Source organism: Epinephelus fuscoguttatus, linkage group LG10, assembly GCF_011397635.1.
Source record: "Epinephelus fuscoguttatus linkage group LG10, E.fuscoguttatus.final_Chr_v1".
Classification (NCBI taxonomy): domain Eukaryota; kingdom Metazoa; phylum Chordata; class Actinopteri; order Perciformes; family Serranidae; genus Epinephelus; species Epinephelus fuscoguttatus.
The window spans coordinates 30247905-30260898 of record NC_064761.1 but is presented as its reverse complement, the minus strand read 5'-3'; the positions used below and the strand labels follow the sequence as shown (position 1 = coordinate 30260898).

Genomic DNA, 12994 nt, shown 5'->3' with positions numbered 1-12994 from the left:
GTAAAGAGAAAAAACAAGATACAAAAGGTTAAATTAATTACTAAATGATTCACAATATAAAAAAAAATCACCATTAAAAATAGCAAATGTGCGGACAAGAAGTGCAAAGATAAAGGGATGATTTAAAATTGAAAATAAGGTTGCAGTAATTAAAGGGTGGAACAGGCAGTCTAAAAATATATATAGTTTTTTATCTTTGATCTAAAAGTGGTCAGAGCCCAAACTTGTCTAACATCATCTTGGAGGTGCTGCTTTGCCATGTTTTGTTCTAACTCTTGGGATGGTCAGTGGGCTGGCCCCAGATGTCCCCAGTACAAGACCAAGACAAGGAGAAAACCATTATACTTAAGTGAACACTTTAAGGAAAGCTTAGGGAGAAGACTTAAGGGTGTTTTGTGCACTCGATTTTATCTTGAGGAAACCTTAACTCAGACTTTAAGGAAAATCTTAACTCAAGGTGTTTTGTGCAACCAGTAATAACAGCCACATTAAGACAATTACAAAGTCAGGATCTGGATAAATGTGTCCATGCTGTGTCTTTACAGCTGATTCAAAACGCTGCTACTCAAGACCTAACTAAAACAATTTCCTCCTTCTGTAAGCTTTTTGCCATAAATTCAAACAATCAGGGGCCACTCATGAAGCTTCCTAGTACAAAGAGTGCTGAAAATGTAAGAAATTCTTAGAGTTGTGACATTTTCTTAGAATTTCCCCTTAAAATTAAGACTAGGTCCTTATAAAGATAGAAGTTGTTCACAAAGCTTTAAAGAGCTCCAAAGGTGAAAAACTGTAAGGAGCAGGGAGGAGGACTTTTATGAGGCTTAAGAGTTTCTTAATCAAAGGAGAAACTGGTGGAAACACAAACAGGTTGATCTCATTAGGGGTACTCACACAATATAATATAACAATACAACACCAGAAATAAAATGGTCACATCTGTTAAAAGAATGCATCATACTGAACAACAGGGTCAACCACACCTCCTCACTGCGGTAAAAGTTTCTGTCCCTTCTTTGCTCAGAGTTGCTCTGAAAAGCAATTCACTCCTAAGCTATGACTCCTTACAGTTATTTATTTTTTTTGGCTAAGTCAGGATTCTCTGAGAGTGTTCGTCATCATCGTCATCCGTTTGTCATCCAAACACGCTTTGGGTGAATGTGACAGAAAACTAGCTAAAGCTTGTGTCATTTTCCTCACCTTATGCATTGCAATTTCCTGTCCCACCCACCTACATGATGTCACACCACTGAGGACATGCAATTTTGATTATGTGGGTTCACAGCTATTGCTCAGAAGAAAAACAAAAGCTGAGACAAGACAATAAACTCAGTGTAGTTATACTGAACCATTTGACCTAATGTCCCAATGACCCTTCACTCGTCCTGTAGTTTGAGACAGGGATGATATATGGAGTCAGAACAGTGACAGTAAGTTTAAGCATTGAAGGGAAACTTTGGCACTGAAAAAGTTCCACTGAAAAATAAATAGGCATTAAAAAATGTTTTTCTTGTCAGTTACAAAGAAAACAGGCATTCACAGGCTTGCAAAGGCTTTGATTTTCATCAATTACAGTATTTTTAAAAAAAAAAGGCGGTGACAATCATTTCTTAAGTTCAGGTCAGGCTGACTGTTCAAGGATAGTGTTTAAATGATTTACTTTAGGCCTACCAAAATATAAATAGAATCATCAAATAAAGTTGTGACACAAAGGTCAGTTTTCAAGCCAATAAAATGTTCGGGTATTTAAACACCTTTAAACTATAATGTGTTGTATCCTAATGATGTGTGGTGCTCATTTAACCCCTACTGTGACAGCAGTGAGAGACACCAAGATTATGAGCCAGGGAGGACAACACGTGTCCTTGTTAGTCTCAAGAGATGTTGTGTTTTAGGAATGTCAAGGCGCCACATATTTTGACTGTTGATGTGCATGTGTTATGGGAACTATAAAGATAGCAGAGCGAGAAGACTTGCTAGGCACTCTTACTGACTGACTGTTCATGCGGTTGTATGTGTGAGTGTCTCCATTCATGAATGCTTATTAAAACTCAAGAAAGACAGCCGACGTGTGAAGACTTTTTTCTTTAAACTGTTCATTAAATAGTTGTTTTGCCACCACAGGACTCAGGCCACCTTGTTAAATATTCACGAGCAGATACAGCATAGTATACATTTTTTTTTAATATACTTTATTAATCCCAGAGGGGAAATTCAATTTTTCACTCTGTTTGTGAATTACACACAGGTCCAAACACACACATGCACAAACAGGACCTATACATGCTCTAAGTGGAGAGATGTCAGAGTGGGCTGCCCATGACAGACGCTCTGAGCGGTTGGGGGTTCAGTGCTTTGCTCAGGGGCACCTCGGCAGTGCTCAGGAGGTGAACTGGCACCTCTCCAGCCACCAGTCCACACTCCATATTTTGGTCCGGACAGGGACTTGAACAGACGACCTTCCGGTTCCCAACCCAAGTCCCTATGGACTGAGTTACTGCCGCCCCAATTTTACATTTACACTTTTTAAAGTGAAAGGAGCCTTTCAAGAGCACAGTGGTGTCGTTATTTCTGTCACTGCGGCAGCAGGAAGTAGGAAGTGGGAAGCAGCTGCGGTGACTTGACCACAGTGCGTTAAAGGGATAAAAAGAAGCATGCGATTTAAAAAAAAAAAATCCATTATGATCAGACCTTATCTGCATCGTAATGCGTTACTGCTGACAGTCCAAGTTAAAAGCCTTCAAAGCTCTGAATGAGTGCACTGAACAAATCAATGATGTGTTAAGATTTTCTTCAATTAAACAAAGACAAAACTGAGGTAATAGTTTTTGGAGCCAACAAGGAGCGATCAACAGTCAGCGTGGAGCTTCAGTTGGCAAGGACCAAGCTGGAAGTCTTATAGTCATGAACTCAGACCACAAAACAGCTTCAGTTTTCTCCTTAAATATGACACTTCAGGCTTAAATTCTCCTTAGCTGAGGGACTTACACAGTTGTATAGAATCTCTTAAAAGGTGTCATTAGTTAAGGAAAAATATTAACTCATTTACTGCGTTAAAAGAGATTTTACAGCTGTAAAAGTTTCTATGGTGTTTAATTGTTTGCTTGGACTCACGCTTGTGATGCCTGTTATCGTCTCACAAAGTGGGCTTATCGTTAGATAGCGAAAAAATGACAGGAGAAGACAAGAAAACATAATGGTCAGAGGAGGAAAAGATGATACTTCTAGAGGAATACAATCATTGAAAGCACATACTGCAAAGTTAATTTGACCCCTTAATACCAGAAAACACAAAACAACTAAAAAAACCTAAAATTGATTGAGTCAAATCTAAAGTGTAAAATTAAATTGGGTTCTCCTGGTCTCAGAACACTCTTTTCAGGGTGTGGTTTTTTTTTTTATTTTTATTTTTTTATTTATCACCATAAAGTCGGTCATGTTGCAGTCAAGTTAAAGTCAGGGTTTTTTTTTTTTACCCCGATTTGAATTTCATACACCACAGCAATTCAAAGTGCTTTACAGAGCAATAAAATATAAAACATGATCAAGGATGCAGTTAACAATAAAAGAGTAAAGAGATAAAAGATAAAAAAGGTCAACTTAATTAATGATTCACAATTTAAAAAAAAATATCACCATTAAAAATAGCAAAAGTGCAGACAAGAGGTGCAAAGATAAAAAGATTATTTAAAATGATTTCAAATTGAGTTTTAAAATAAGTTTGTAGTCCTTACAGGGTGAAGCAGGCAGTGTAAAAAGGAATGTTGCTTGTCTAACATCTTGGAGGTTATTCCAGGTTTGTGCTGCACTGCTTCACCGTGTTTTGTTTTAACTCTTGGGGCAGGCACAGGCTGGCCCCAGATGTCCTTGGTATAAGAACAAGACAAGGAGAAAACCATTATACTTATTTATCAGATGAGGGGAGTGGCTGAGATGTGACTTCACTTTATTTTCTTATCATGACCCTCCATGACCCTAGCAGAGACGCTCACCTTAGCTGACCTGCTGCTGGCTTCAAGCCAGAGGCCACAGAGCACGGATGCTACCTCTTACATCACTGCCTGAACCACTGGATTTCAAGTATCTGTAGGAACCCTGCTTCTATCAGTTCTATTTAGAATTTCTAAATGCAAATTCAGAGTTGAATACTCCCACAAAATGTACAAATATTTACATTTGTCGACAATCACCAGGAGCTTTGTAATAAGCAAACTATAAAGTACATGTTTGCTCAACATTCAGTCAGTCCTGCTTCCCTCTCCCTGATAGAGTCATTTGAGTTTGGCAGGTTATGCTACAATGCAAACCCAGAATACTTTGAATAACAGCTTGTTAATGGCATATGTCAAACCGCTATCTTGAAGTACGAAGATGTACTTAACTGTTGTACTGGTTTGTCCAGAACACATGAGCTTGGGCTGGTGATCTTCCATCAGTGCCTCAGTGGATTCCTCTACAAGGCTGTGGATGTTCGTTCCCGTTGTCTAAATTTGTAATATAAAGAAACTATACAATTATGTCATAATATTGTCAACCAACACATTCTCACTACGACCTCGTCACATATTGGCGTTTGGTCATGGACTTTCCACATCCACATACAACGTGCAAGGTACCCGGGTGCGTTGGTTGTTGACGTTCTGGGACACCGTCAAGTTCTGCCTGTTACCACCTCAACTTTTGTCCGTGCGTTTCCCCCCTGATGTAGCCCTGTGCCATTAAACTTTAACTCATTTGTCACTGTTTTTCATCAGACACTGATGAAAAAAGCTGTACTTTAGCGTCGGCATGATATGCAACCGGTCGCCATTATAGTTTAACAAGGCTTGGTGGCGTCAGGGGGAAATGCCGCAGGACAAGAATGAAGGTTAAGATGGCAAAAGTCAAAGTAGGGCAGGAGGGGTGGTGGATGGGTCCAACAAACACACTTTCATCCAGGAGAGCAGTGTTTGCATCCCGCAAGATTATAAAGCCAAACCCTGTTCTTATTACCTAAACCTAACCATGTGCTTTAGTTGTTGGAGGAAAAAAATGTCAATTTGCGTTGTTGTAGTGACGCAGTGCCTTTATTTTGAAAGAGACTGTATGCAAGCAGTAAATTTCCTGTGAAAACAGAAGTGTATTTTGAAAGAACACAATGCATGTTACAGGCAGAACTTGACACGGCATCCCAGAATGTGAACAGCCAACGCACCCAGGGTACCTTTCGCATCGATTCTGGACGTGGAAGGTCCATGAGCAAATGTCAATATGTGACGCAGTCAGAGTGAGAATGTGTTGGTTTGTTTTGGTGATAACGCTGTGGTGTTGGCTCATTGTATTGGCTGCATACCTACATTTATACAGAAATATGGTTATTTTTGGTGGATGGAGTGTTATGCACTTTCCCCTAGTCACACAGGAAGGCTCAAGGAGGCTTAAGGATTTGTAGCTACAGGGGGGTCATGGTAAGAAAATAAAGTGAAATCACACCTCAACCACTCCCCTCCTCTGATAAATAAACACAGTATACAGTTCCTGACTCATTTGGTTACATATTCATTACAGAGCTCAGTCACCTTGAGTCTAACAGAAAGACATTTGCTCAAACAAGGAGCCAGATAGCAGGTTTTTACTGAGTAATACCACTTGCAAGATGGAGGGCGCCTGTGTTGCCTCGAGTCATTTTCAGTGAGCCAACACACTCTTAAACATCTAACTCAAGGATTTTCAAAAACCTTTGAGGTCCAGTTCCCTGGCATTGATTTTTTTTCCCCATCAAGGATTTCAAGGAAATGTGGGAACCCTGCATTGATCAGTTCTATTTAAAAACCCTAAAAACAAATATACTCAGCACTCCTCAGTACAGGACGTCTCGTTTCCAGGAATCATTTTTCTAAAAAAGGCAGCGATGAGTTAAACAGGTCACAATAAAAAATTTACAACAGAACAAAGCTTCACATGCTGTTGGGTTTCATGCAAGGCTAGCCCTGTTAATATCAGTTTCAAATTTAACTTATTCAAAACAAGATTCTGTTTGCAGAGGTTTAGGTTTTCAAGAATTATTAATCAAATGAAAATAGAATCAAAATAAAGTTGCAAACACAAAGGTAAGGTTGTCAAGCCATCCACTTTAATGAAATGTTGACTCAGGCCACCTCTTTAAATACTCGTGGGCAGATACAGTATACATTTAAAGTTACAACATACAGCAGATCCACATGTGGATGTTTTTAAAACCAAGCTATCTTTATATTTGAAGAATGTCATCAGCCAGGGGTGCAACAGTCTGGGAGGACTTCATTTGACTGAATGGAACAGTTTGTGTGACACCTACAGAGGACACAAGAGGACAAGGTAAGGTAAAGTAAGTCTTCAGTTGGGAAACTGGTGGAGCAGATCATTTACCACTTGCAACATGCTGGTCATGACCAACCCCATCATGTATTTTTAAATGCTACAGCTGTAAAAGGCTTATCTTAACTTAATGTTACTGAACTACCAGGTTGTTCATTGTGAACTTATAAGCAAAGGCAAGGGTAATTTCATTTCACCTTTATTGCAACAATACAGTAAAGTCTCTTTGTGTGCTGTGGTGATATACTTCCAAAAGGACCAATGAATATGGATGACATAGCTTGTATTTCAATTAAACAATAAACCTTTTTGGAATTATGAGGTAAAAGTGCTCACTGTTCTTGCATGTAACCACCAGTTAACCTCCTGGTCGTAATGCCATGATTTATGATTTATAAAATGTTTTCATCTGCTTTCATTTTGTTTTTTTTTACTTCTCGATTTGCCCTGAGTGAGAAAACGCCCTTGCCCAGATATGACCTCACAACTTCAAACAATAAAAAATGTGTTAAAAGCCTTCAAACTCTTAAACTTGAAGTGTGTACTGATAACATCAGTGTAAAAATCTACTGTCACAATCGTGTTTGTTTTAAAATATATACTTTTGTGAAAACATTGGCACCTTTTAAGATGTGCCCAAGATTTTTGTCAACTGTCAGATTGCTACAAAAACATAATTTAAGTCGGATTCAGACTACACAATATTAGCCCGATTACAGCCCAACACAGTGCCATATGGAGCTGGCACGGATTGTGAACGACAATGAGTGATAATCCATTGTTTTCTCTCATGAAGTGTGTCCTAGTAGACGACAACAGACATCTCGCAGCATCCCGACAGAAAGTCAAGCACGTCTGATTTTCTTTTTGTCTTCCACGACTTCTCCCGTAACAGTCGTCACTTTGACCAACAGAGACATAGAACGATCTGCTGCTGTAGACATCTCTACGGCAACAACACCCCAGCTTTATTGATATTTCCTCTAGGGACGTTACCACACAGAGTAAAAAGGGAAAAATGCTGGCGTGAAACGGCAGAGGCACTTCAGCAACCTGGTGAGTACTGCCATTAGCATCAAGATAGCAAAGAAGGTGATTTCTTCAAAGGAATAAAGTTCACAAATAGTGGCTTGGCCTTTACTAACAACCACCACTGCAAAGGGTACCAGCTTCATTTGAAACAGACTACATTAGAAACAGGCCTTTATTTCTCATTCCCTTTGTATTTTTCTATTTTTATTTTTAACCTGCTCCTGTTTGCCCCATTAAATTTAATGCATCGTGCTGTTTTTTCAAACTCAATACTTACTGTATCTGTTTACAATGAAAAGGCCCTTATTGTTTCGGTGCAGAGAATGACTTTAATAGTAAAACATTTGCAGGAACTTGTGGAGGATTCAGTGCATGGTTTTCTTATGGCACTGTAAATGTAGCTCCTGCCATCTGGTGGTGGTTTTACGTTACTACACAAAACAGTTCAGCTGGGACATGAACACCCTCAGTGACAGAAATAATAATGGTAATAACAACATGACAAGAATAAACCGAGGAAAGTTGACCAGCGATGACTGGTCGTGAACCAGTGTGTACTCTGTCATGTCTGTCAGTCAAGTCATGACAAGATTTTGTGACTCCATAATCGCCTGACCTGACATGGTGACTGTCAGCACGGACAAAAATGTTGTGTAGTCTGAACCCAGCATTGATCAGGCATAAAAGGGTGAGCCACATCCTCAGAACTTGTGTCTACACTTCACTACAAAGCAAGTTTAACATACCCAGGATATCATCTGGTTATTTGGCTTCACCTGACACTGGCCATCTGGATAACAGCTGTCACAAAGCTGGTTATCAACTAGTTTAGTCAACTCTGGGTGTTCCTATCCAGCCACAAGCGTGTTCAATTAAAAGAGGACTGGTTGTCAATTACAAGCAAAATCATCAGAACCATGAATATAGTACTTCGTATTATACAAGATGAAACAGTGATACTGATTAACAGTGGCAATGTTCTGTGTTAGGAACAGCAAAATGTCATTTTCATCAGAGTGTCACGTTAACAGTGGCCAAAAATCTTACAAAAGAATAAGAAGATGTAGAAACACTAGGGATCGTTTCCAAATATTAAAAATAGGCCAAAATGTACAATACATGTAGGTATTATGATAAATGATTTAAATAGAGTGTTTTTGCAATTTCGTCTGATGACGGACAAACAACTGTAAAAACTGTTAAGTCATGCCGGACTGATTCTGCTACCAGAGGAGGGAGAGTAGTTAATGACTGATCATCTATCTGGCTGAAATGTTGCATTTATAATCACTGGAGTCAGTTAACAGTGTGTGTGTTGTTCTCCAGTTACCATCACACAGGTGTATCGTGTTATCCTGAGCGTCAGTAAAGGAACCAGAGTGTAAAATTAACCACACTGTCAGCGATCACTGCGGGGATTAAATTAACTTTACACAGTTAAAATGCAGCCTAAGTCATTATTCTGTGGTCAGTGTCAATAAAATGATTCTACTGACCTATAAAAATATACTCTCTCTCTTTTTTTTTTACCTCTTACTCCAGTGTTTTGTCTGTGTCGTGATCGTTTTTTTGTTTTTTTTTCAGTGATGTGATTGGTACAGTGGTTGTGGTGGTTGAGAGGTTGTGATCTGATCCTCCTGAACAGGCTAGCTGTTCAGCCTAAGTTACCATGGTGAATTATCCCAGTAAAAAGTGAACCAGGTTGGTTAACACTGACGTCACCTTGCTAACCCTAAATCCTGCTTCACAGTACTGGCCCTTGGTTTCCAAAAAGGTGGGTATGCGGCTCAAGTGCTGGTAGGTTTCTATTTTAGCCGTTCTAAATCAAAACTAAATAAGAATTATGGTTTAAAAATCAGTATTTTGATTAGCATTTAGAGAACTCTTCGCAACTTTGAAAAAAAATTGGCTATCCTCTATGTTTATGCCATAAAAACCACTGATATATAACTTTTTACCTACTCCATAACATATTAACTTCCTCAGATATTTTACAGAGTTGACATCCGTGCTGACAGAGGTCACTTGTCTTTTAATTACTGTCTGATTCATGAATGTTTAATCTATTCTTGTATATTATTGACAGACCCACAATTGTCACAGTTTTGTATTGCAATATTAAATCTAAATGTGTTGTCGCATCCCCAGTTATGGTGCCTGTTGTATTCTAAAAATATAGATATTTTGCAGTGATTGTTATTTTGTTTGAAAGCTGATCAGCTTGGTTACAAATATTCACATCAAAGTTTCCAAATAACAGCTGATTTCTTTAAAAATCTGAGACAATTAAAAAGAGAAGATTCATTTTTGAAATGCCTTTCTGTGTGCTTGCGGTTTTTCTTTTATATATTTGTGTAATATTTAGCATTTCAAATGACGTCATCTCCGTCAACTGATTAAATAATTAAAATATAATACAGTTTTGTTAATGTAGCTTTGGTGCCCCCTGCTGGCACTATCACTGTCAGCCCATTACAAGTCAAAGACAAAGACAAAGACAAAATGCCTACTCATGTACCTTGGCTCCTTTGGGCTGTATTTTACATCTCTCTGCTTGCTACAGTTGGCAAATGTCACACTTACACAGTGGTCCCGAGCATGGAGAAAGTCAAACAGCTCCTCCGTGCAATCCTCCGCTGTCGAAGGCCGAGACCCAACTCTGGTCTCGCACAGCTCCAGACGCTCCCGGGTGTGAACACAATGCTCTGTCTCTTCACACTTCTGTCGCATCGTGTCAAGAGGATCCTGAAACAGAGTATGCAGCATTCTGAATATCTGCCTTGATGAGCGTCTTTCAAAATTCAACAGACGATCAGTGCTACACTAAGTTGCTCCATTGGTATCTAGGGATGGGAAATGATATGATTATACTGATACTAATTCCAATATCAATTCTGTGTATTGGTCTGATTTTTTTTTTTAACCAATTCCTGTATTGATTTCTACTCAATTTTCTTTTCAGCATCAACACAACTGTTCCATTACCTGAGTCTGAACTCAGTGTGAAAACAGAGTACAAAAGGACATGCATGTCAACATCTAAAATGTATGAAATAAGACAATATTTGTACAGCATTTGCTTTCATTTAGGTTTTCTTAATCAGAGAAAAAAAATCTGCAAAGCCTGCCTACTTGGTGCTGATATTATTACAACATAGGATATTTACCAGATGTGCTGCTTGGTTAGGAAGCAATGGCACTTGTGCGTAGAGCATCAAATACATAGCATTCCTGAAATTTAGGCCCATGTTTATAAGAAAGATGTTTCAGCATATTACTGGTGTGTCTACCCTTACTTGAAATTGACATTTTTCAGATATTACAAGTAGCACTTTTGTCATCTTTCTGTTTGAAGAAAGGTATTCACACATCCAACTGTCTCAGATGCAGGTGCGTTGGAAAACATCACTTGAGTGTTTGAACAGAAAATCCCACACACTGCTCTTGCTCAGCTTCACAATTCATTAATAACACTAAGGTTTCGGCCCTCCTGTCAAGAGTATTCAATCACAATCTAATGTAGCGTTATTAATAAATTGTGAAGCTGAGCAACAGCAGCGTGCGTCATCTTACTTTGTGAAATGTATCCATACTTTGCACTGTTTTTTTTTCCTCTCCACCATGACTCTTTGTTGCAGCTTTCCAGTTGCATAGATGCAGGAGTCTGATGTCACTGTTTTGCAGTGCGCAAAATGATGCCAGCATCAATAAAAGGAACGGATGAGCTTGGAGGCTCAGGTTTCAGATGGAGCAGACAATTTGGAATTGGTTCACAAATAAAACAGGCTCTTGGTTCCCATTCCTGCAGGTATCAGGATAAACTATATATTGAAAACATCTAAATAACAGCACCACAAACTAGAGCCTCAGAAATGACCATAAATTAGTAACTCATTAACTGGTAACTGAGAATATGAAGGATATTCAGAGGTGATAACTCCCTTCTGATCAAAGGGACAAAAACACACCCTCAGTAACATTAAACCTTGTTTTTCTTCAATGTTTAATATTGGTGTGGGGTTATGAATCAATCAGTAAAAGCGGGGTTAGCATAGCAAATTTTTAAGACTGTTTAATATGGAAAGAAAAATAAAATGGCTTATTTATTAATAGATTCAGTTGAATGATGGACCCGGCTTTCCCTGTAACAACCCCATGACTGGTAATCGTTAGCCATACAGGGAGGGGAGGCAGGAAGGATTTTTTTTTAACACACATTTTTGTTTCTCATACTTGTCAGTTTAGTATTGATTTCCCTTTTGGCTTCTTCAGAATAAATGCTCCTTTGCTTTCCTGACAATGTCATTCCATTTTAAAAACGCCTAATACCACAATAATACTGAGGAACCGTTAACATATTTCGATCCTGATGTGGATCTGCAATAAACATACCACCATATCTTCCTCTTCCTCCTCTTCTTCCTCCTCCTGGAACAGACATAACACAACCAAATCAATCACGTTAATTCCCTCACAGGCGTCACACAGTGTTTAGCTATTGTTATGATATTAACTGATTCGGCAATTAACAGGACAGCTTCACAAACGAACTACCCATCAATTTTGATTCTACTGCATGAATTAGCTTCAATGTTTCTGTACGACTATGGTAACGTTAACGTTGGCTAATGCTAATGTCAGCTAGGTGATGCTATCGCTTGGTTAGCGGTGTTGTGTTAGCTTGCTAGCTAAGGTAACAAAACGTTACTGGCAAAGCAGGGTCGTATTAAATCCGTCAAAACTACTAACATCCTCGGGCTCTCCGTTCGTGATCATCTTCTCCTCGAAAACCATGGTTTGGAGGCTCTTGTCCTTAGATGACCGGCTGTCAAGTCTCAAACGTTGGAGGACACGGCAGGTCACAGAGCGGATAGCTGACAAGCTAACAAGACAGATAACTAGCCAGACAATTTCCGGTCAGCAGACTTTCACAATAAGACTGCGCCCGGAAATGAGTCCTAGACCCGGAAATTAGTTAGCATTTTACCACTTACGGTTTTTTCCGTCTCAAAGTCTCGAGAATGCGAGTGCGGGGGGAAAGTTTGTGGAGAGTTGGTGGGTATTGTAATCATGAGCTTTGGCGAGATGGAAATCAAATATCAATAACGGATCGGAGAAGGCGTCTTGGCGCAGTTATTGCAGCAGGACTGCTATGCAGGCTGAGGAGGAGGCTGCCCAGCTGAGGAGGCAGATCCCAGAAAGACAGCGGAGAATGAAGATGAGGATGAGGATGAGACGTGCGATGCTTGCATGTCTGTTCGATATGTTTGTCCAGTTGTGGACAAAGTACCCAGGAATATCACAACAAAGAACAAAAACTCAGTCACAAGTCAAAGTGCTGCATACCAAATCTGACTTGAGTAAAAGTATCTGGGTATTGTCAGCAAAATGTAGGCCTACGTTAAATTAAAAGTTCCAAGTACTCATGATGCAGAGTGACCCAATTTCAAGTGTTGTTATCATCATATACATGAATATGTATTGAGTATTAATTGATCAACGTCGGCTACATGTAAGCAGCATTTAAATGTTGTCATGGTAGAACTAATTTTAACACCTGTCACTGGTGTACTAGTCTAATCTATAACAACACACATCAACTTGTAAATATGAAACTTACAACATATAA

The 12994-nt window shown here is 39.2% G+C and overlaps 1 protein-coding gene across 1 annotated transcript; it reads right to left on the bottom strand.

The window, feature by feature from the left end:
• Positions 1-6087: 6087 nt before the first annotated feature.
• Positions 6088-12275, bottom strand: LOC125896091 (cytochrome b-c1 complex subunit 6, mitochondrial). Its single transcript, XM_049588426.1, has 4 exons — positions 12115-12275; positions 11758-11793; positions 9949-10110; positions 6088-6309 (listed from the first exon to the last, which is right to left on the bottom strand). The coding sequence occupies exons 1-4, from the start codon at positions 12157-12159 to the stop codon at positions 6277-6279; spliced, it is 276 nt and encodes a 91-aa protein (XP_049444383.1). The 5' UTR covers positions 12160-12275; the 3' UTR covers positions 6088-6276.
• Positions 12276-12994: the final 719 nt, after the last annotated feature.

What these genes read in the sequence shown, in the direction of transcription:
- LOC125896091 (XM_049588426.1), bottom strand. Translation starts at nt 12,159, where the DNA reads ATGGTTTTCGAGGAGAAGATGATCACGAACGGAGAGCCCGAGGAT. An exon ending in CGAACGGAGAGCCCGAGGAT is followed by an intron (nt 11,794 to 12,114) that starts GTTAGTAGTTTT and finishes TGTCTGTTCCAG; the next exon opens with GAGGAGGAAGAAGAGGAGGA. An exon ending in TCCATGCTCGGGACCACTGT is followed by an intron (nt 6,310 to 9,948) that starts GTAAGTGTGACA and finishes TGTCCTCTGTAG; the next exon opens with GTGTCACACAAACTGTTCCA.